The sequence below is a fragment of the Centrocercus urophasianus genome, unplaced genomic scaffold, assembly GCF_019232065.1.
Source record: "Centrocercus urophasianus isolate 14NV4802_14NV808 unplaced genomic scaffold, USGS_Curo_1.0 seq_9, whole genome shotgun sequence".
NCBI classification, from domain to species: Eukaryota; Metazoa; Chordata; class Aves; order Galliformes; family Phasianidae; genus Centrocercus; species Centrocercus urophasianus.
The window spans coordinates 22493215-22517986 of record NW_024885532.1 but is presented as its reverse complement, the minus strand read 5'-3'; the positions used below and the strand labels follow the sequence as shown (position 1 = coordinate 22517986).

General features: G+C 42.2%; 2 protein-coding genes across 6 annotated transcripts in view; both read left to right on the top strand.

Moving 5' to 3' along the window:
• Positions 1–11000, top strand: part of LCP1 (lymphocyte cytosolic protein 1) — a 44919-nt gene extending 33919 nt beyond the window's left edge. For all 5 annotated transcript variants that reach the window (XM_042838760.1, XM_042838761.1, XM_042838757.1 and 2 more), the window contains 9 exons: positions 1085–1227; positions 3042–3137; positions 3636–3831; positions 5123–5201; positions 5462–5576; positions 6423–6556; positions 7501–7624; positions 7921–8045; positions 9543–11000. In XM_042838760.1, the coding sequence (XP_042694694.1) occupies positions 1085–1227; positions 3042–3137; positions 3636–3831; positions 5123–5201; positions 5462–5576; positions 6423–6556; positions 7501–7624; positions 7921–8045; positions 9543–9675 (1145 nt within the window). In that variant the 3' untranslated portion in view covers positions 9676–11000. The remainder of the gene's footprint in view (positions 1–1084; positions 1228–3041; positions 3138–3635; positions 3832–5122; positions 5202–5461; positions 5577–6422; positions 6557–7500; positions 7625–7920; positions 8046–9542) is intronic.
• Positions 11001–20380: 9380 nt separating this feature from the next.
• The window catches only part of CPB2 (carboxypeptidase B2), a 16738-nt gene continuing 12346 nt past the window's right edge, over positions 20381–24772 (top strand). The window contains exons 1-2 of the mRNA XM_042839059.1: positions 20381–20503; positions 23838–23913. Coding sequence (XP_042694993.1) covers positions 20433–20503; positions 23838–23913 — 147 coding nt within the window. The 5' untranslated portion in view covers positions 20381–20432. The remainder of the gene's footprint in view (positions 20504–23837; positions 23914–24772) is intronic.

Here is a 24772-nt window from a genome sequence, read left to right as displayed (position 1 = left end):
ATCTTTTCTTGATGCTGTGTTTGATAGCTCACTCAGCCTATAGTGGCACTACTGTCCTCCTGTTACCATGCAGATTTTACCTTCTTTGCTTCACCTCTTGTACCTTCTAACCCTCTCATAGCCAGAGGGATCAATTTCTAGAATTCCCAGTTCCTATTCCTTTGCTGTGGAGCAGTAATGTTGAAGCTGGTCACTTTACTGGGCTTAGTGGTTCTCTTCCCATGATGGTATACTTTCCTTTATTTCTCATCTCAGACTTCAGTATGTCAGAGTAGACAGGCCATTATCACTTTTATTTCATTTTTGGGTTCTCTTTTTCACTGATAGCCTTCCTCCACAACTGTTGAAGGTGAAATTTCTCCTTTTTGAATGTAGACATTGTATTCCCAGAGAGCTCTTGTGAGCAGCTAGTATGAAGGCAGTAAGGCATCCCAACTTCTATGGGAAATATCTGGGATGGGATAATATCGTGTTTGTTTTTCCCCTGGTCATGTCACGTGGTAGCTCAGATTAGCTCAGAAGACATCTAATACACTCAGGTTGTTCTCATCCTCTGTTGGTAATAAGAAGCTTCTAGCTAATAGCAGGTATTCATATTAATTCCCTAGTGTGTGTCTTTCAACACGGAACTATTGAATTTCACTCCATTTTTGTTACTGAGTACCATCCCATTCTTCCTGTCTGATTTCCTCATTGTGCACTGTGCTATGCCACCTAGTGAATGTCATCATCATTTTTATTTTTTTTTTTTGCACATTGCACACTATGTGTGCCAAGAAAAAAAAAAAAATCAGACATTAATCCCAAAATCAATCCATGATCAACACCACGTGAATCCCTCTTCCAGATGACTTCTCTCTCTGAGGAACCTGCCCCAGTGTTGGTCTCATTATGTAGCAAATTATTTTTCCTCATATCTAATCAGAGTTTTCCTTGCTGCTTTTGCCTGTTGCCTATCATCCTGCTGTTGTTTTTATTATTATTATTATTATTGTTGTTGTTGTTGTTGTTATTTTAAGGTATTCTGTGAACAAGCAAATAATGCAGCAGTAAACAGTAGTTTTTTTCTTTTGTACATACTTAGCCTTGATTGCTCTTCTGAGAGAAGGAGAGAGCCTAGAAGATCTAATGAGGTTGTCTCCAGAGGAGCTGCTGCTGAGGTGGGCAAACTATCACCTGGAGAATGCGGGATGCAACAAGGTCAACAACTTCAGCTCAGACATTAAGGTATGAAGAACTGTGACCAACAGCAGCAGAACAGCCACTCCATGCCCAAAACCATGTTGTCCAAAGAAGAATCGTGTGCTCACAAAATGTTCCTAAGTTCCTCTAGACTTTGGTTTGGAAAGCTACCCAGGCTATCCTAGCCAGACATATAACTGGGTGTGGGGGAAGAGGACGGAGATCTTCCAATTCCTCCATTTGATATTTCCTTCAGTACAACATAGGAAGAGTCACTTAGCATGACTAAGGGCACAGAAAAAAGCATCAGACAAGATAATAGGAGACTTTGGGAGTGACACAACATAATTTTCTATTGTAACAGATTTTTGGTTCAGTTGCATGAAGTTTATCTCAGAATATCTGTAGAGAAGGAAGAGCATGGAGTCTTTTCCATGTTTCCATAGCCTGCCTACTCAAAGGATTTTTATGCCATGTTTACAGTTGGAAAATAAGGTACATATTTGCCTCTTGAAGGCCAAGAGTTCAGTCTCTACAGGCCTGGGGTCCCTAGTACAGGAAGGACGTGGAGCTCTTAGAGCAGGTCCAGAGGAGGACCACTGAGATGATCAAAGGGCTGGAGCACCTCTACTATGAGGAAAGGTTGAGGAAACTGGGCTTGTTTAGCTTGGAGAAGACTCCAGGGAGACCTCATTGTGGCCTTCCAGTACTTGTGTAGAAACAGGAGGGGGAACACTGTTTACAAGGGTGGACAGTGGTAGGACAAGGGGGAATGGTCTTAAACTGAGTCAGGGGAGGTTTAGATTAGATATTAGGAGGAAGTTCTTTACACAGAGGGTGGTGACGCACTGGAACAGGTTGCCCAAGGAGGCTGTGGATGCCCCATCCCTGCAGGCATTCAAGGCCAGGCTGGATGTGGCTCTGGGCAGCCTGGTCTGCTGGTTGGTGACCCTGCACACAGCAGGGGGTTGAAACTGGATGAGCATTGTGGTCCTTTTCAACCCAGGCCATTCTATGGTTCTATGATTCTATGATGCTAAAAGTGTCCCTCCACATCAGTTCTGGTATAAATGCCCACCTTCTAAATACAGTGGGTATAAAGAACTTCTAGGGATAGAAAAATATTTAATAAATGAATTGTATCTGTCATATATCATAAGCATTAAAATTTAAAAAACGAGGTCATCTACATTTTTAAAGAATATTTGTTTGATTAAACAGTCAAGTCCCCCTACACTAACATGCAGTTTTGTTTTCAGTTCTTCTTTGATTTATTTAGAGATTAGATTAATATGTTCCATACAACTTGTGCAAAAAATGTTAACTTCTTGTCTTATCCCTGCCCTTTTGCCTGAAAGAAATGCTGATATTGTTGTTTTCAACTTTTGTCCTAGCAAGTTATGCTTTCTCTTCTATAACTGTTCCAACGTTTCTTTGAAATCTGCTTTAAATCTCTGCTTTCTCCTTCTGCATTTCCTTTTATTAAATGCTCAGCAGCCTGACTTCTACAGCATTATAAAGGTATACATTTTCTTATCTCTAGTTTTATGTTCCTACTGAGTCAATTCTTACATCTCTGTTGTTGCTGTCCTTTTTATAAGTGCAACACAGCATTTTTGCCTCATGCTTTTAGCTTTTGGTAGTGTATACATATTGGCTTAGGGAAGAAGTGGATCTGGCAAGCACAGCATAAAATGGGGATTGTTAAGTGCTTCTAGCTTTAGTAATTTAATTATGTAGTCCAATGATTGATGTAATAAAAATGAAGCATGTGTGCACATTGTTCGAGAGAGCGCTGGCACGCAAAACCTGGGCTTTAGATGTAATTTTTCTCCCTTTAATTTCCCTGTCTGTTACAGGACTCAAGAGCTTATTACCATTTGCTGAACCAAGTTGCCCCCAAGGGAGATGAAGAAGGCATTCCAGCTATTACTATTGACATGTCAGGATTAAGGGTGAGATGAGATGAGATGAGATTTGTTCAGTATTTTCTGTCTTTTACTTGCATTGCTGATCAACACCAAGTTGCACCAAGATAACCAAACAAGAAAACTCAGTGTAGCAACATGATTGTATGTTTCAGAATCTGAATAAATAAATCATGTGTTTTGCTTTTCATTAAATATTCAGAGAGCCAGGGAGCATTTTGGGTTGGAAAGGATCTTAAAGATCAACTAGTCCAACACTACTGCCATGGGCAGGGACACCTCCTGCCAGGGCAAGTTGCTCAAAGCCCCATCCAACAGTCCTTGATAAACTATTAACATGTAGCAAGAAATAAATGCATTTCTTTGGGAATTTATCCAACCCTTCCGCTTTTTATGTGTTGTGTAACTAAAACAAAGATGGCAAGATGGCTAGATTATAGGTAAAGCCCATCTGAAGCTTTGATGTGCTGGGCTGTGCTGGGCTGTGGGGTCATGCTGATGTGGCTCCCTTTTTGGCTGGCGCAGGAGAAGGACGACGTGCAGCGTGCTGAGTGCATGCTGCAGCAGGCAGAGCGGCTGGGCTGCCGGCAGTTTGTCACAGCCACTGATGTTGTCCGGGGGAACCCAAAGCTGAACTTGGCATTCATTGCCAACTTGTTCAACAAGTACCCTGCCCTGCATAAGCCAGAGAACCAGGACATCGACTGGAGCTCTATTGAAGGTAAGGAAAATGCACATGAAGAATGCTTCTGGCCATCCATCGGCAGGATCTTCAGCTCCGAGTTCATGATATGTTAAAGATGAAAATGTCTGAACCTCCCTGGACTGTTGAGCATGCTTCTGAGCACGAAATTATAGTTGATCTGGCATTCCTTTAATCAGGACATAATTTAAGAATATGGTTTCACATAAACTGAACACTTACCCTCTCTGGGCTGGGGTCAGGACCATCAATGTGTATATCATTTGCTGAGCTTCACATCCTTCTGTTAGCCCTGTGCTCTGGATCAGGAGTCTCAACAGCCTCGTCCCTTGTAGTACTTTGGCTCTGAGGCAGGTGGTGCTTCTTGCAGAATAATCACTTGAAAATGCCTTTCTCAGCTCTCACATTCTAAACCCCCTTAAAGATGCTGCTGAATAAAACCTTTCAACTTCTAATACTAAGTTTCTGAGGTGTCATCATTAGAGCCATCATTAAACAAGGCATCAGGAAGTGTATTTTTCCCTTTTTGGTACCATTCAAAGATTTTTGGTTGTTTTTTTTTTTAATTTTCCTTTGGTGCACAGAGATATAAAACAAAACCCTGAACTGAAAACATCTAAATTGCTTCTTTGGGGGGTGGTCTAATTCTCACTGCACAGCAGTTATTCGAAGATTTTAGGAGAAGGCAGTCCACTATTTGTTTTTGCATGCAATGTGTCTAGTAAATCAGTTGTGCAGTTTGTTACAGCAAATTAAAAAACTGTCTGAAACAGTTCAAGTGGCAGTTATAACTGTTAGTCTTTTGAGAGTCTGAGCTTTATTCTGTGAATCAGCAAAGTGCTTAACCATGTGCTTAGAAGTAAGAAAATACATGGTGTCCATGAAGTCAATGGGACCAGTGTAATAACTGGTTGAGCATGTATTTGATTAAATGCTGGAATGAATGGAAGTGCTGTTTGTTCTAGCATTTATTCAGTGTATGTTGTGCTTACAAAGAGATACTCACAATAAATCCATAGTTTCAATTAATTTTAAGTTTTTCAAAAGCCTCATAATAAAATTGTTCATGCCACGAGCTCTTGAATTCTTGAAGGTATTTCAAGGCCAATCTACCTAAATACTGTAATATCTAGGGCACAAAGAAATATTACATGCACAGTGCTCTCTTATTTTTCTTGTCAGCCAGTGTCTCACTCTGTTTATGGTTCAGAGCACTGTGGATTCTGAATTATGGTTTCATCACAAGACACTTATTTTACTGGAGTGGTGTGGTGTGAAGGCCTGTTGATTGATAGATCTGTTGTTTTAGGTGAGACAAGGGAAGAGAGGACGTTCAGGAACTGGATGAACTCCCTGGGCGTTACTCCACGTGTAAATCACTTATATAGGTAAGGAGAGGCCTTACACTTCCTGCAGACAATATGCGCAGCCAGAAAATTGTTTATAGAAAACATAAAAAAAATGTTTAGACCTTAATAATATGTATATAAGGTCCAAAAGTATATATATATGTACACATATATATAAATATAAATGTGTATACACGTAATAATACATTTAGGGAACTAAGTTTACCTCTACTAATGGTTCAGCTGGATACCTTTCTTCATTTATTTGGTCAGTGATCTATCTTTTTTGCTCTTTTCAGTGATCTGTCAGATGCCTTGGTTATCTTCCAGCTCTATGAGAAGATCAAAGTGCCAGTAGACTGGAACAGAGTGAACAAACCACCATATCCTAAACTGGGTGGCAACATGAAAAAGGTACAGAAAGCTGGAATAGCTCCAGTAGCAATGCCTTACCCTAGAAGAATGTCTACAGTATTTCAAGCCACAATACCAGCACCCGTGTTGCCCTCGAGCCCCAAGAACACCACATCACATGATTTTCTTTTGTCTACGCAGTGAATAATTTTTCATCCTGAAAAATAAATGTGTTTGACTCACATTAGCTCCACTGGCAAGTGAATAGGATTGCTAACGTAAAAAAGACTTGACACCTTTTGTATCAATATTTGAAACTTCAGTCACTTTAGTCACCAACTACATTGTATTTTCAGTGTGAGTCATATGGCACCAGCTTAATTGCTGCTATCCGGACCACTGCCCTCTACATCAGATGAAGACAGTGATGATAAACATTCTTGACCAGGTGCCTCAAGAGCTGATCACAGAGCTGCTGCTAAATACGCAGCTTTCTCCCAGCTGTCTGAGTGAATACCTCCATCCACTTAGGGCAGGGTGATTAATTGACCTGAATTATTGGCTGGGACATTGATCCTTTGTCTCAGCACAGTGCCATGTTGCTGGAGGTACTTATGAGCTGCAGATTCACATTTCCCAGGATAATGTGTTTTATGAGCCCTGATGATGAAGTGTAACGTTTCCTCCTAGGCCGACTCTTATCTTAGTATCTTTGGGATGGTGCTGCCTGCTGGTAGTCAAATACGATCTATATTATCTGTATTATCTGTCAGAAAGGATAAACCAGTTTGCCCAGGAGGATATGGGCTAAGTGATCCAAAGAATGTGCAGTAAAGTGGCTGTCTTGTCAGCCGCTTCTTTCTTTCCATATTTTTGAACCTTATTAACTGATTCTGTCATTAACAGCTCGAAAACTGCAACTATGCAGTGGAACTGGGAAAAAACCAAGCCAAATTCTCCCTTGTTGGCATCGCTGGACAAGATTTGAATGAAGGAAACCGTACACTCACACTGGCCTTAATCTGGCAGTTGATGAGGAGGTATGGCAGGCAAATACAAGCTTCGGAGTGTACACACAGCTGCCATAGTAGTAGTTTCCAGATGCTATTAACAAGAAGGATTTACAGGCTACAGCTTTTTCTTTCATCTGTTTGCACATAGATGCATAGACAGGGTAACCTAGTTAGGAATGTGATCATGAAGCGCATTATCTTGTGGCCAAAGCCATTACATTCAATTCATGCAGAAGATTATTATTGGCACCATCCATATAGCATGAATGAATGTTCATTGTATGGAAGAGAGAAAAACGAGATGAAATGTCTCCGTATTGAGGAGTGGAGAAAATGTACTGGAAACAAAGAACTGAAGCAGAAATTCTGTAACCTGCTACCTGGAGCAGATGCAACCTGGTAGCTCTTTCCATTTTAATTTCTTTGTGTCTGTGTTTAAGAGTCCATAATAAAGTGTAAAGAGACCCAGTGGCTGGGAAGTGAGTACAGATTACGTTCTGCAACTTTTGAGTGTATCAGGTGATTAATACAGGGAGGATGTGATTATTTGCCATCAGTTTGGGATGTCTTTCCAGGGTGTATGCTCTTATATAGGGAAGTGTTTCATATCTGTGTTTATGCGGGACATCAGTTTTAGAAGAGAACAATTATCTTCTGCCTATAAAGTCAGTGATTATTTTTTAAAACAATAAGAGAGTGAGTCATTTGCACTGAGATCCCAGGAGAGGGACCTTTTAGGCATTTTGAGAATCAAAATCTTTTGACACTCTGAAAGCAATGACTAGGGAATTGGGGGTGAATGAGAACCATTAGATGAATTAACATGTTATAATATACATATTCTCTGAATGTGTGAGGAGTGGGGAGATACTGGGTCTAAGAGGTATATTGGGTTCGTGCATTTGATCTGTTTGGGTTTGAGGTTATGGTAGACATTGAACAAAAGCAGATATTCTGGCTTTCCTCTTAAGGTACACTTTGAGTATCCTGGAAGATATTGGTGGTGGAGAGAAGGTGAACGATGAAATCATTGTCAACTGGGTCAATGAAACACTGACTGCAGCTGGCAAGGATTCAACCATCTCCAGTTTCAAGGTACAGATTATTGTTAGAAGCTTGTGCTCAGGAATCTGCTATGCAGTGTGTCACTGAAGTTTCCACCCAGCAAACTCAGAACACTGTCTTGTGATTTAATATTGTCTCACCCATTCAGAAAAAAAAAAATCCATGAAAGGTTTCTGAGTCTGCCTTAGATGAAAAATCATGCTGAGCAGCACTTCATAAAGATCTCACTGGTAAATGAGCGGCTTTTGCTCTGGAGCCTGGACTCTGGCTTTGTGAGAGATATGTCTTCCTGTTCTTGCATCTAATTGTGTTTCTCATCCATGCAGGATGGCAAAATCAGCACCAGCATGCCAGTCCTTGACCTCATTGATGCCATTCAACCAGGATCAATCAAATATGACCTCCTGAAAACAGAGGATCTTAACGATGAGGAGAAGCTAAATAATGCTAAGTAGGTTCCAAGTGACACAACTCCACTTAACTCTGTGCTCAGGCTTGCCTGATGGTCTTTGAAACAGCTCTGCTGTGCTTCTCATCTGGCACATCCTCAGCTGAGAACCTCCAGAGTTAAAAGCATGAAGGCCAGAAGATAGGCACTAAAATAGGCTATCATTGGAAATGAAGTATACAATGTCACAATTCCTGCTTTATTGCTCACTTCATGAGATCAAAATCACTTGGCTTCCCAAGCTCCTATTTTGGCTTATTAAATTTAAAACTCTTTTGGAGATAGGGAATAAGGCCAACAATTGTAAGCCAGGAAAACCAGTAATTAGATGTCATGATACTTTGTTTGTCAAATACAGGTGGCACAGGCACATGATTAAGGCAGAAAGGGGAGACAGGATTCATGCCTGAAAAGCTGTCTTTTTGGAGTGCAAATGATTTCCTAGCAGGAAGCCATCCTGAGAGCATCATCTCCTGTCCTTTCAGAGTTACCTGATCACCTCCCAGTCTCTTATCAGTTTAGCTTCTCCTTTACTTTGTGGCAGCTACAAAAGAGAAAAGGATGACTGCAAGGCAATCACAGCTGCAAATATTTATTTTAAAGACTTTTTCCACTGTTCTTTTACCCTCCTTTTTCCTATCATCTGTTCCTTTCTTTCCTTGCCATCCTCTCTGTGATCCTCCTGTACTCCATGTTTTTCATCCCTCAGCTCACGTCTTCGTCTGACTTTTTTCCTACCTTTCTTTCCCTCATGAATGTTTCTCTGCATTTGTAAGGTGATTTTCACAGATGAATGTGCTCTGCAGTGGAAAGAACCTGGGATTTTTCTAGCATTTTTCTGATAGAGAAAAGATACATATCCACAAGAGATCAGACAGTAGTCCTGCAATGCGTGCTCTGAACAGGGGATGGAAAGGTCAGATCACAAATTTTGAGTAGAACTCAAGCAGAAGTCCCTGAACACTGATTTCCAACAACACAGATGTCCACCAGCATCAGCTTTGTGCTTTCCCTCCTTGTGAATTTATTCATGTACAAAAATTGAAAAGTGATAAGAAAAGGAGCAAGACCAGTGTTGTCAGGATAATCTTTCAGAACTATTTGGAGACTAATAGGAGACTAAATGCGTTTCAGACAAGTTTAACCTGTACTGCAGGTAGTCAGTGCTCTAATAATGAAAGAACATTAGAATCATAGAAATCATGGAATGATTTGAGCTGTAATGGACCGCTAAAGGCCATCTAGTCCAAGTCTCCTGCAATGAACAGGGACACCTACAGTTTGATCAGGTGCCCATACTCTGTCTTTTACAAGATATTTAGTGCTTTATGACCAGGGCTCTCATGTTTCTATAGAACAGTTTAATTTTGGTCAACCACTAAGAAAGTTCCCAACCCACTCTAGTATTGATCATGAAAAACATTTATAACAAAGGGAATATTAATGCTACTGCACTGATACATTTCTTTGTGTGTTTTTCTTCCTCCATTTGCAATGCAGATATGCCATCTCCATGGCAAGAAAAATCGGAGCAAGAGTCTATGCTCTTCCAGAAGACTTGGTTGAAGTAAAACCCAAAATGGTTATGACAGTGTTTGCTTGCCTTATGGGGAAAGGAATGAAGAAAGTTTAAAGCACAAAAGACTTGCACTGATGCCTGGTATTCACCCTTTTGATTCCCTCAAACTGGATGCTCTTCTCTGTATCAAGGAAACATGCAGGGTGCTCATGCTTGTAAGGCATGAATATTATACATGGTGCCAGATCATATGAAAGTCATGTATCCAGAAAATGTTTTATTTCAAACAGAAATATATGCTTGATTTCTTTGCCTTACTTTCCACTTTGCTAGATATAACCATTTCATATTCCTGAATAAGTTTTCCAGAAGGCATACATACATAACCTCCAAGTAATGGATACCAGGATTGTCTGGCAGAGGTCACCTGGAGGTCTTTGTGGACATGCAGATGGCTTTTAGGGTGATGAAATATTGTATGCTGCTTTTGCCTGAAAATGTCTTCATGCTTCTGGCAGTGCTTCTGCCACACTTCCTTCAGTTTGCACCAGAGGTTGCAAAATGGGTTTCCTCAACCAAAGCAAATGTTAGAGACTATATTTTTGGAATGGTAGAATCCTCTTAAGAAATGCTGATGGAAAGAGAAAAGTGTATGGGTCTGCTGTCTGCTGCTGGTATGTGATCTGTGCAGTATCTTTCCCTGCAAGCTCTGCCTCTGCCATCACTGGCGTTACTCACAGACTACATTACTGCTCACAGCACCATACTGTACCCCGGTCCTCCAAGAGCAGCTGAGCTCTGGAACCTCTGCAGGGAATGCTCCCCAAAGGATAATTCATTTTCATGCCATAATACACTTAAAACTTAAGCAGATTGCAAAGCATGATAGAAATGAAAAGCGTGTTAAGCAAACTAAGGGGGTATGCTCAGTTAGTAGCAATAACAAACCAGAGGTAAGAAGTTAACCAAAGGGACATGGAATGTTATATTTATGTACTGAATAAAAATTAAACAGTGAACTGTACAGACTTGCACTCAAAGGGCTGTGGCCCTGATTCAGAAGAGCATTTAAATGTGTGCTTACAAACAAAACACACATTTCAGTGCTTCCCTGAACCCAGGCCAGGATCCTCAGCTGAGCAGCTCCCAGGGCTCTTGCAGATTGCCCCAGCTGAGGACCTCACCCTGCCCATGGATGGCCAGCGGGTGTTTGCACTGAATCTCTTCCTTGGCGTGAGTCATTTTCTGTCCTGGCCTTCACGTGGATTTTGCTGTGGTGAAATGCAGAAGGAGGGAATTTTGCCTTAATGCGATCCTGTTGATACAGTCTCGTTTTCCTTCTCCCCACCCCCTCCAGCCCCTTCAGAATTGCCTTAATAAAGAGCCGATATCCAACGATAGGAGGAGTCTCTCCAAATAAAGTGTTCTACAAAGCCAAACGTGTGGTCTTTGTTGTGAGCAGGGCGTGTGCCGATGGGGAAGCGTGCATCACATAGCTGAAAGGGGGACAGATTTAACGAAGCAGCGCTGCGGCTTTGCTGAGCGCATGGGAGCCCTGGCACCGGTGCAGCAGTGCCAGCTAGCCGCAAGATGGCATCGCTCATCTGGAGGTTTAGAGACTGGCAGACGTGAGCTCTGAAAATGCTCTCCTTTGGGAAACGGAGAAAAATTGGGATGTTTAACCCTAGTCAAAGTGCTGGCGCCCATCAGCATGCAAAAGGGAATAAGATCTGTCGGCAGAGATACCGCCGTGAATGCCTTAGCCGTTCTTCATCCCTATCTCTCGTCTCCTGTGAAAAATAAAGCTGTCACGGACCCAGTGTGGGAATAACTGTAAGGGTGTATAAATATTTTCACTTATCACTTCAGTTTGACTAATATACTTGGGCTGGTTTGGGGTTTTTTTTAATGGGCTTGAGGTTTTGCTTCTGTGGACTGGTAACGGGAGCCTGTAATAAAGCTCCAGCTTGCTCCTGAAAGAGTTAATCCCATGGCAAACATCACCAAAAAATAAAAGAGGGGTTGGGAGGAGGGGGAAGGTTTGGAATTTTTATGCTGTTGCTTTTCTCCAACTTTTTCCATCACTTTAAAAAGCAGCTGTCTACAGGATCACTCCCAAATCAAGCTAGCTTTGTAAGCGCTTCCATTATTGATTTTCCTCGCACAATTAATCATAATTTTCCAAGCTTCAAAAAGGCTTAGTTATTCATATGAATAAAAATAAAGCATCAGCAATTACCCTAACTAGGAGAATAAAACCATGAGGGCAATCAATCCACGTGCTTCAGGGTATGGTCTCATCACCAGATGGACTCAGAAGGAAATATCCCCCCATAGTGCACTAGAGCATAATTAGGTGCATGATGAGGATTTTACACCTTGCTGTAAATCATTTCTCCTGGCTACTTTTAGGAAGGGGATACCAGCAGCACGTGCTCTCATACAGATGAAGTCAGGTTTTTGCTTCTTTCAGAGATAGGAATGAATGGGCATCACTCTTTCCTCCAAGGGCAGAGCACAATTTCAGGCGCTGGTGTCCACCACTGCCAATCTAAGGTGGTATCTGAGGACCTTATATATCTTAGGGTAAGCAAATCCTGCCCAGCCTACAGCAGGGGGTTGGAACTAGATGATCTCTGAGATCTCTTCCAACCCCAGCCATTCTGTGATTCTATGATTCTATTAATTAGGATCGATATTTGATTAAATTCTTACTTTGTTCATATTTTTAATGCAGGTCAGTCCTCTTCTGCCACCAAGAAAATCACCTCATCCTCGTGGCTCCTTCCCTCCCCCTTTTTTTTTTTTTTTAATTGCACTTCATTTACTTTTTGTGCACTGATTGCTTTCAAATGGCAACAGAGGCTTACAGAAAACCTAATTTCCTCCCCGGGTGCAAATTATTATTGCTTGAAAAGTACATCACAGATCCATAATAAATCACCAAAAGCCTAAATATGCCTGAATTCCCATAGGCCAAATGTTCACCAATCTGAAATTTGCGTAAAGGGCAGAAAGCCACAAAACTGATCATGTGTGGAAGCACTGAGCTCCCCCAGAGTTGGCACTCATTTAGTGCACGTGTCAAGGATCTAAAGGAATGCAGCAAGGAACATCTGCAAACACAAAGCATGGAGACAAACCCCTCCATGTGCACTTGGGAAACCTCCCAGCAGGTGAGCGACACACACAGTGCTGCTTTGTTTCACACAGGCAGAAAAGCAATGTCCTATTGTCACACATCCTGGCGGTCTGTCCAGGCTCTGGTTAAGCAAACCAGGCGCCTTGGACTATGTGTTGATTTGTCACTGAGGAGAGGAGATGTCTCCTGACCAGTCCTGACGTGTCTCCGCCATCAGAAGGTGAAGACCTCCCTTGCTTTTGCCTCCACAGAACAGGACACATACATGAGGTGGTGGATGTGTACCAGGTGCCTCAAACCTTCCAGACCTCAAGACTCACGTATGGTTGTTTGCTAGTGAAACATCTCAAGAGAAATGTAGGCCCTCACCACTAGCATTGCCCCTGCAGCTTGTCGCACTCTCAAAACACATTTCGTATCAGGGGTCATGGCTGCAGTGCCCCGTAATGCCTCAGTTATGATCCTTCTCAGGCCAACATTGGGCACATGGTGAGCAGACTTTGTAGAAAACATAAACGCCTCTTTGCTGGGATTATACATTCTGCTAATTGTAGGGTCCATGAACAGTGCTCATGGGATCTCCCTGTGCGGTCACAAACTTTCTTGCCTTGCTAAACCTTACTGCCACTCTTCTAAGCTCTGCCAGCAGCCATGCAGGCAATGTGGGCAGGTTTAGGCAGTCCAGAGAAGAGCAGCAAACACTGCTGACACATTCAGGGAAATTCAGGGACAGAGATCACTTCTCCTTGGCTATTTGCAATCCTGATTCGTATATATGTGTCCATATGGATATATATATGTACACAGAAAAAGGGTGTGAAAGTAATGTCTCCTATTTTGCTATGTTGGCCCACAGTGTCAGAGGTGGATGTTGGTGACATGACAGTAGAGGTTGAATCTTCCCCCCAATATTCCATTACATTTTGTTGCTGTGCAACATATGGCAGCAGAGGGGCAGTCTGACAAAATGGTGTATGAGATGGAAGTGTGTATGAAGCAGAGGTGTGTCACTGAATTCTTCCATCTGGAAAAAAGATGCACCCATTAACATTCATCAACACTTACTGAATATTTATGGAGACCAAACAGTGGATGTGATGGGTCACGTCCACCGGTACAAATTTTTACAAGCATGGCAAGCAGGTGAGAATGCACAGCTAAGGGTGGTAACTACATAGAAAAAAATAGTGTTTTGTAGCTAAGAATTTGCTTTATCAAATAGTGTTATTGTGCTCTTTGCATCTGCTATAGTTTTCATGGAAATAAATAGGAGGCATTAATTTTGGAGCGACTTACAGAGGGAAAGGGGTCTGTACATCCATCCTCTTGCACTTCAGCCAAAGCACGCTCACTGCACACAGTGCATACAGCACCTTCCCCAAGTGTTCCTGTGGCTCCCCTTGATGTCCTCTGTTTAACAATGTCACACTTCAAGGGCCAGCTGTTGAGATGCAGGCAAATAAATCAGTATCTACTGGCAGCACAAAAACATGAGTCACCTGGGGAACACACTGTTTGGCTAGAAGCTGATAACAGCCCTTCAGGAAACCAAATTCATGAGGAAAGTGTTCAGCCAGGACTGACGCATCCTCACCTCCTCAACCTGCATACACAATTTGCTGCTGAATTGAACTACAGCATGTTCTTTGCTGACCTGGAAAGCGAAACCGCAACAGAAGGATAAAAATGAATGAAATGGGTGGGGGGCAACTTGTGAGTACTCAAAACCTCAAAGTGAACGTGTATTTTCAGGCTCTGTTCGTATCTAGCAGTCACACACCAGCACTCACGCAGGGCTGAGAGTTTCATTTTCTGCCAGGTGAACTCATCATTTTCTAACGCAGGTAGAATTTGACTTTTATATTTGGGACTGACATGAGGGAGAAATGCCAGAAGCACAGGCAGTTGGAGATAAACCACAATTTGCCACCCTGGTGGTTTCATGCTCTGCAAAACTGTTTGCAGACTGAAATGACAGAGGTTGGTGACATTGGCCATGTATGTAAATGATCACAGTGTCCTACGGAGATTAATTGGTTCATGAATAAAGATGAGATGCTGAGGTGTGCAGGGAGAAATCATTTATCAATTATATGCCTTGGAAAGCTGAAAGATGATGCGGCCTTAACAGCTGAATAGGTTTGAAAGGGAGCCTTGTAAATTGAGTTCTAATTCTGTTCTGCCGCATTCATAATAAAGGGCTGTTAAACTAATTGCATCCTTGTGTGGCTCATGAGCAGCAGCCCTCAGCTGCACCACATAGCAAGCCATGGGGATCACAGTTTAGTTAGATTTTAGTCACCCTTTGCCTCATGTAAGGATGCTAGCCAGTTACTTTTGGCCTCATCGACAGTGATAATGAACCAAAAAAGGGCAAAAGCCTGTAAATATTTTTAAGGATATTAATTTTGCACTTGAACCTGTATTAAAAGGATCAAGAGGAAGAGCACAGACCCACTGGGCTCTTGTGCTCTCCTTAAGCCACACGGACCCGCTGGGAGCCCATCCCTGGAGGGACTTGTTATGGATTAACGAAGCAGGAAGAGTCAGGGGGATGACACCAGTAGCAGAATACGGTAACCCCAGCCAGGGAGAATCATCTGAGGGATGTGGCTACTGATAACAGCTGTCTTTCCCTTCCTCCTGATCTTTCCATCCACTAATTGACGGTTTTGCAGCTACCAGCAGCCTTTCTGTTGGGCAGTGAGCTAGCTTAGCAATCAGGGAAGGCAGCCTGGCTGAGCTCAAAAGGAATCCTGTGACACTTGGCTGCTGAAAGCTGAGGGTGCTGCTAATAGGAGTCACTGGAGTTGTCTCGAGACCATCCAGCTGCAGCAGTTCAAGCAGCTCCTCCTTCAATGTGCTTTATCTGATCACATTTTGGCTACTCTTCACCATCAAATACAGCTGCAGAAGTCCTGCACGAGGCCCAGGACCAGTCTAGCAAGAGGCCCAGGCCCAGCCCAGCATCCCACCTGTGCTGGCACACAGGGTGCTTGAGTAATGACACCCTGATATAGATGGGACATGAGTGCTTGACCTCCTCTGCTGATACATTTTTAGGCACTGATGTCATAGAATCATAGAGTGGTTTGAATTGGAAGGGACCTTTAAGATCATTTAGTTCCAACCCCCTGCTGTAGGCAGGGACACCTCCCTCTAGACCAGGTTGCTCAAAGCCCTATCTAGCCTGGTCTTGAAGGCTTCCAGGGAGGGGGCATCCACAGCCTGTCTGGGCAACCTGCTCCGGTGTCTCACCACACTCACAGTAAAGAATTTCTTCCCAATATCTAGTCTAAATCTACCCTTTTAAAGTTTAAAGCCATTTCCCCTCATCCTGTTGCTACACATCCTTACAAAAAGTCCCTCCCCAGCTTTCCTGTAGGCTCCCTTCAGGTACTGAAGGCTGCTATGGGGTCTGCTCAGAGCCTTGTCTTCTCCAATCTGAACAGCCCCAGTTTTCTCAGCCTGTCCCCATAGGAGAGGTGCTCCAGCTCTCTGATCATCTTTGTAGCCCTCCTATTTTAAACCACATAATAAAAGATTTGCCAAAGCCTCATCTATATGAAGTATGGCTCCAGCACAAAATCCAAAGGATGTCGATACATGTAGAAAGGGAAGGGAGAAACAGAAGCAACCAAAGGAGTGAAGATCTCTCTTTGCCTTTAAAGGGTAATTATACTTCAAAAAGCAATATAACAAAGACACCAGGAAGCTGTATGTACTGCCAGTCCTAATTCCAATAGCAGTAGTAGTGAACAAGGAAACCAAGAGACTGTTTTATTTGTCATATGCTTTAAAATCTAGAGTCCAACCACTCCTTTTTAAGCAAAAGCCCGTGCACATCCAGAAGTTAACAGAAATCAGCACAGGGCAAGTGATCTACTATAACTGCAAGGCTTTAGGTTTCGTCTGCTGCATTAATATATGCAGGCACCAGTTCAGCATAGCCCACAGTCTGCTCAGTGCAGCAGTAATAATAACTAATCCAGGTGCAGCAAAACCTTTGAACTCAGCTGGAATTTTTGACCAAGTAGCCCTTCATCAGGGAGTGCTGACTCATCAGAAGCTGGAAAGGAATGGTTTTGATGAATTTCCCAACTGAAGAAAAATATATTTCTTCAAGAAAGGGAGGTTTCAATGTGCTGAAATCCCCCCTTACAATAGTTCCTACATCCAATCTTTCCTCTTCCAAGTCTAAAAAAAATATGCCTAGAAATTGTCAATAAAAATATGAAAATACCTTGAAATTGAATCAAACTCAGATAACAAGTGAAACACAGCAAGTATTCCTGTTCACAACAGTTATCCGATCTGAGGGGGAGAGATAGATATCAGCGCGATCTGCTGGAACAAATCCGTCCTTCTACCCCCAAGAAGTCACCCCAGCTTCTCTTGCCATGAATGAACAGAACCAGGCCTTTAATTACCCACTAAGCAAGATGTCTGCAACAGGTCAGACAAATTCCTCCCCAAAAGTGCTCGTCTCTCTGCAATGTCTATGAAAGCAGCAAAAGGTGGCTCACTCAGATGTCACAGTCTGCACTGAATCTCTTCATCTAAGCGGATGAGATGAGAGGATGGTGGGAATGTCAACCTACACCAAAGGACAAATGACAACCCCTAACAGCTGAGCGAAAGCAAGGAAGTTAATGCTTACGTTTGGTGTCTAAATACATTCCCATCCCTGTGTCAGATTTTTTACTTATGAAAATGCTTTGGGAGTAGTCAATGTATAGTGGTTGATCATCAGAGTAAACCTCAGTACCACGGTATAAATGTATCAGCAGGGGAAATCTAATCCACTTGTAGATTGAACTGTCACAGAAATTGCTTTTGTGTGTGAAATGTGTGGCACGTGGTACAAATATATCTGTGAAGATATCTCATGCTTCTGAAAAACAACCCACTTCATGAAGGTGCTCGCTGGCCAGTAACCTCTATATAGGCTTCCAGCTGGGTGCTGCTCTTGAGGTGGTGATGATGGCATGGGGCAAGTGCTGTGGCAGGTACAGAGCTGCCATTAAATGACCCCAGCATGGCAATTGGTGCTGCTGGCTTTGCACGTTGTGCATGCCCTTTTTACTGAGGCAGGCTGTGTAAGCGAGGGGTGGGATTCTGTTTGTGTAGTTGGAACAGTAAAGGAAGGGGAAAAAAAAAAAAGCAGAAATGATCCAAATAAGCAACATCCAGCACATGTTTGAAAGGCAATGGTTTCACATCTTAGCTTGAGCCACGAGCCCTGAGAAGCTTTCAGATAAGAAAGAGTGGTGGGTACACTCATGGTCACTCATGTCTTTCACTGGTTATTTTTTAATCTCTCATCCTACATTTCCCTTTCTATTCACTGCATTTTGATGTGTGATATTTGAACCACTGGGCTTGGGTACGTCCTTCTCTCAGAATTTCATTGAGTGCCTTTGATTTCTTCAAACATCCACTGTATCTTTTTTTCATGCAGGTTTGTGAAATATTTCCAGTACGTATCAGAAACAATCATAACAATAATAAAAACCATGAAACAACTAGGCAAATGGTGACTCTCAGACATGATGTGAACCATCTCTTTGCAGACAAGCTGGAGAACTCATAGAGAAAGCAATCAACATACAGAAATCTCTGATTTCTACCATTGATCCAGAATTTCCTTCTCAGGTAGATATGGTAAAGCAGCCCTTTTTACCACTTAATTAGCATGTTAAGACATATATGAAAATGATCCTTTTCTTTGTCACCTGTAAATCTGTTCCACTATTTTTTCAATTTCTTCTTCATCTTTCTCAGTAGATTTAATTTTTCTTTAAATTCATGTACATCAGGTGTTTCCAGACCTAGGAACAACTTGATGTCCAAGTTTCGTCTTCTGTATTTTCTCACTTACCAGCAGCTTCTTTTTGTTTACAATGAGTGGAGAATATCTGAACCATCAGTTTAAAAATCAACCACGACAGCAGGGTGCTGCCCACTTCCCATGCTGGGAATGGCCTGTGGGACTTAACGGAACTTCTTGTTTGTTTGAACAACATTTAGAAAAGATAAAGAGGGAACTACAAAATCTAGGTGAGGAGTCAGTGGTTTAGCTTTCTGTAAGCCTTTTTTGTTTGTTTGTTTGTTTCCTTTGGGTGTCCAATTTGATCTCAACCCCGTGTTTTCAGTTTGGTGAATTTTCAGTGTTTATTTTTGCAGAGATATTAACACCAGCTGATTCACCTTTGCTGACTTCACCCCCCTAAAACTTTGCAGTCTGACTTTCTAGGATATATCTGCCCACCTAAATAAAAGAGAGCCAGGGTTGCATTTGAGCTCTGAAGCCATGGCTGCCTGCTGACCTGGAGCACTGGGTCTGATCTGGACCATTCCAGAATAGTTTTAGAGGTGGATGTTGAATACAACATAGACCATGCTATCTAACTCAGAGGTTGCTTGCAGGCATTTTTCTCTGTGCTACAGAGCTATAATCTTAAGCTACTCCCATAGTGTCAAACAATTTAATTTTCTCCTTCACACCCAGGTATGGGCTCAGTGGTGTCTCCAAAGTACGTGGATTCACTCCTTGGCCCTGCCCTGCGATGAACATCCTATGGAACAAAACCAGTCAGCCGAAGAATCTTTTACATAAGACAGCGTGGATGAAACTGCTACAGATTTTGTTCTCTTTCTCCACACCTATAACTCATCTAGCCAAGAGCTAAAGACCATAATGCTTGAGACATAAATGAGCATCTCTCTTCTGCATAGGGCTGTCATGGGGGTGTTCTCTAATCAGTGCCATGCCTGCAACTGTGTGGAAAAAAAGGACTTTGACCATGTAACGAGCCTGCCATGTCCCTGTCAAGTTGGTTTACCATTTAAGCACAGAATGTATGTGGAGTTCATCCATTTTGGACATGTCAAACTCATGCAACTTTTTGGCATGTCCTGTCTGGACAAGTATGGATATAAATACGTGAGACAAATCTTGGAGCACACAAAATTAATGAGATGAACTGCTACTCCTCTTTGAAAAGCTAACTCACTGTGACATGTAGAAAGCACAAGCCAGGCTGGATGTCAGGATGTCACAGCAAAGGGCATATGGAGCAACACAAGCAACTTGAAATCCTTGGATGGATCAGATTTTAACTAAGGAGATAGAGATCAGTTGTGGGAGATGTAGGGGAAGATGCTTCATCCAGAGCTATGGGGATGGCTCTCGATAGCAAGAAATTACCACTTCATTTCTCTCTAGAAAACACCAGCAAAAAAATCTTTCCTGTTTAGGATTTTATCATTTGGACTTCATAACATCATTGCCTCTTCTCTCACCAGCTTCATGCTCAGCTGTGAGATGCTGTAGGAGTACTGAATGCAAAGCATGCTGCTAGAGCTCGATAAATATGACAGGAACACAAAAACATCGTGCTTGGTGCTCTTCCTTATGTCTGTGGTTTGTAGCCACGATGAAATGAAGCCACAGCGAAATAAAACAAAGGCTCAGATGACAAAGTGACTCATCAACATGAAAATGCCCAAAATGTACCTTATCCTTCCTGTGCAGGGTGACCTCAATATGAGCAGAGCTTGCCCAGGGAGTTCTGTCATATTGACTTAGCTACCAGGAGGTTGGGGTTGAGTGAGAGACAGCATTAAATTTTAACCACTCTTCAAATAACATTTTTGAAATCAATAATATGGGTCCAAAACCCTTGGCTTTCCAACGGAATTGGGTTTCATTGTAGATGCTGTGAAGATGATGATGTACTTGCTCTTTTTTACTCTATTTATCCGGATTCAAGAGAAGCATGCCTTCACACTTCCAAGGTAAATACCTGCTGTGGCTGCTGGGTTCTTAGTGTGTGATGAGTGGGACAGGGAAAATATTGAGGCACAGTAGTTCCAACTTGCATAAGAAAACATTTGGCAAATGCTGACATTTATTTATTGCTCATGTAATTGGATCTGTGGTTCAATTTAATATATAGATGGTGGAGGAAATGAAATTATTCCAAGTCTTCTTTGCATCCATAAATCCTATGTTTTTAATCATATTAAAACTATTCTTTCCAGTCTAAGTGCAAATCAATTCAGTTCATTCAGTGCTTTTGAATGCCAATAAAGGGCATTTGAAACTTAATGGGAAAAAATAATTTGTTTTGTTTGCCTTAAAACAAGGCCTTAAATGAATTACTTCTTGAGGTAGAAAAAGAAACCATTTCAGAAAGTGCTAACAATCTGTTTTCTTTCTAAAGCAGTTTTTATGACTGTTTCTCCAGTTATAAATCATTTTTGAATAACCATTTTGTATCTGTACAGTGTTTCAGAAGCAGCTTATTGGTTCCTATCGATAAACTTCCAAAATGCCCTGAAACCAAATAGTTTGTTAAGACATGAGAGCATATGTCAGAGATGAAGACAGCCAAAGTGCTTTTATTTTCTATACGGGCAGGTGGTTTAAAACCTGCAGTGTCTTAATAGGTAGAACCAAAAAGATAAGTGGTGATTTTAAACAAGCTGAACAACCTATAGGAGTTGTGATTAAACACAGCATGCTCTCAGAACCCAAATGTTTACACAAATAAGAACTCACAGCCCTTCTGTGACTGTACCCCAAGTCAGTGTCTCTCTTGAGACTGTGCCTTAAAAACAGGACCATTTTTCTCTGTTTTGTGTTGCAGTAATATTTTGTTGTGGATTGCTATGGAGGTGGAGAGGTTAAGATAAGAGATGAATTAAATAAACTTCTAGGTGAATTCAGTGGAGCAACACTGCTGTATGGTGCTTGGAGGCTCATTTATTAAACATGTAAATAAAACACTGAATTCTGACCCATACAGAAGAGTATGGTACTTCCCACTAGAAAGCATGAAGCCCTCTCGCCTCCAGTTATGAAAATGGCTAAACTAGCAATATTTTAAAGTTGATATATTTTATCTGACTTCTTACTTTTACTTGACCACCAGTGCTGGAGGAATTAATGGTCAGGTATTTAAGTTTATGGTGTGATTATTGAATCTGGATCTCCAAGAAAAGTACAGAATCACAGAAACATCAAGGTTGGAAAAAAACATCAAGATCATCCAGTCCAACTGTCCACCTATCAGTGCAGTATCTCCCCACTAAACCATGTCCCTTAGTACCACATCTAAATGTTTATTGAACACCTCCAGGGATGGCGCCTCGACCAACTCCCTGAGCAGCCCATTCCAGTGCCTGACCACTCTTTCAGAGACGAAATTTTTCCTAGCATCCAACCTGAAACTCCCTTGGAGCAACTTGTGGCCATTCCCTCTAGTCCTATTGCTAGTTATGAAGGAGAAGAGGCCCACCTCCACCTTGGCACAATCTCCCTTCAGGTAGTTGTAGGGAGCAATGAGGTCTCCCCTGAGCATCCTCTTCTACAGACCAAACAATCCCAATTCCCTCAGCCACTCCCCATAAGGCTTGTGCTCCAGGTCCCTCCACTTCATTGCTTTTCTCTGGATGCACTCCAGAGCCTCAATGTCTTTCTTGTAGTGAGAGGCCCAAAACTGAACACAGTATTCAAGATGCAGCCTCACCAGTGCTGAGTACAGAGGCACAACAGAGGTGGTGTTTTGAAAATGCTGGGAGCTGTGAGCAGAGGCTGGCACAGTGGAGTCACTGGTACTAGAGCACATCAGTGAGGGGGAGGACAGGGAGAGCGGGAATTGTAACACAAAACCACATCCCTCTCCCTACCCTGAGAAAAGTCCCTCCCAGAAAACAAATTTGCTTTTAAGATAACCCTAAACAAAAAGTTTGGTGTGCACTTGTTTAATGAAATAGTTGAAGTGCCACCTCTGCCTATCTCTGATTGCCTTTGGATGCTGTGTCAAATGATGGCTGAGACAGAAAAAAGGCTGGCATATTGTTGGTTCTGCATGAGAAACAGCAGTGATTGTGTGGAGCCCAGCTAAAAGTAGAGAAGATGAATCACCTGGTTGCCAGATGCTGTCAGGTCTTGGCTTGAAATCAGTCACAACAATGAGTTGTGACAATCGTGTTACGCAGCTTGAAAGTGCTTGCTTTGAGAGCTCTGTCTGCTCTTTTTTTTTTTTTTTTTTTTTTTCCAGCTAGGGCTTGTGTGCACATAGGGCTTCCTTTATGCACTGCCACCAGTTTCATAGGACTGAAAGGACGAGAGTCATCCAGCCCAAAAAAACGAAAATAAGGGCCCAAAGTTACCCTGAGTCTCCTCCTCCTTACCCTGTTCACCTGAATTATTTTGTTTTATTCACATCACAATGCAATTTTGAACTACATGTCCTGCAGAGTGCTGAAGATCAGGGCTGGATTTATCATACAAACTGGCATTTTTCTTAAGGTAGCATTCAGATGACAGAGATCTCTTCAAAGAGATGAAGTACTTCTTCCCTCCCACTTGCAAAGTGTTTGCTTACATGTTGACTACTCTGGACTAGCAATGGGATGGAGAGCTCTTCTCTGGTTCTGGCCAACCTGTGCACAAATTTCTCTTCTGCCAGCAATGGTGGGGTCAGGAATGGGGCAGAAGGGAAGAGCTACCTGTCTCTACTGTGTGTCTGGGTCATATGTGTCAAGTAGAAGGGGGAATGTAAATTCCTAAGCAAAGAGCGAGGAGATCAGTGGTACAGAGCACCTGAGACCATGGGTAACAGGCACAGGGAGAGAACTTAAATTAGGAAAACTGAACTGGAGTAGGAATCATGATGGCACTGCCCTCTTCACATCTACAAAATGTCATGTTGGACTTTTACACCCCAGCAGGGTGGCCCATGTCTCTGCTGAACAATGGTGAAGACTGAAGAACTAAGGACAGAAAGATCATCTTCCCAGTTCAGGCTGGTTTTACACCAGTGCTGCTGCACTCCAGTTTAGCAAGGGCTGTGAGCTCCAGTTCTGGTGCCAGCTTCTAGAAGCAATGTCAGAGTCTGCAGTAGGTGCTGGCTGCCAAAATCTTGCACTGGCCACTCAGCTCTTGCATATATACAACTGGCAGAACTAGAGGCTGGAATGGGGCTCAGCACCTTCACTATTGAAGTTTCTTCGAGTTCATGGCATACAAGTCATGGAAGATGAGAAAGACCAAGTCTACTTCCCCAGCTTTGCTCTAGTTTCATGTGCTTGTACTTCACCTAAATACCTTTGTTTTCTTCAGAGATGAAGTTTTGTGGGCTTTTCCAAAAACAGACAAGCAGGCTGAAGACCTTCAGAATTTACTGAACACCACCGAGGTGAGTGTTTCCCAGTGTCTGTCTGGTCTCTCTACCACAAACTGTACTGATTGCTTCATAATGTTGTAACAGTGTATTATATCAGCTCAGATTTCTGCAATTGATTTTGTGTACTAAGGCACTGCAAAACTGGTAAAGCAGCAACAAAAATAAGTACAAAACATTTGCTCAGAGACATCGGCACATTAGTTCAATCTTGACCTATGTGACTTGCACAGCTTTGAAGATAAATCTACAATATAAAGAGGTAGTTTTCTTTAAGCAGCATCTCAGTCACATTATAAGTCTGTTAAGCAATACATTTTTATTATTTCAGTCTTCCACTGAGTAAGAGTATTCAATTAAAATGAGCTATCTCTTCCTTTTCAAAAGCATTTCCCCAATCACATCCTCATAGTTTAAAGCCAACAGCCAAGACCTTATAACAAAAGGTGCAATGTTTCCCTCAACCAACATAATTTTAGGATGTGTCTCAGATGATTGAGAGTTTTTGACACTGCCCATATCCCGTCTTTTCCTGTTTTTCCTATTTCTTATTCATTCTATGTCCACCCCAGTGACTACCAGTCGTCTGCTGTCCCTTCTAGCATCCTACCCTTCAGTTCACACGAACCTTCATAACATTTTGCTCTTTTCCACCTCCACAGGTCAACTCACATATTCATCCCTTTTGTTATAACAAAATAGATCTCCCCTCCTCCATCTTTTCCTCAATTCTGCCATTCTTCACTTTCTTCTGTACAAGAGCTTCAAGAAGCCAAGAAGAGAGAGGGAAAGGGAAAGATAGAAGGGAAAGGAAAAAGCTAAAGGAGAGGGAAAGGGAAAGGGAAAGGGAAAGGGAAAGGGAAAGGGAAAGGGA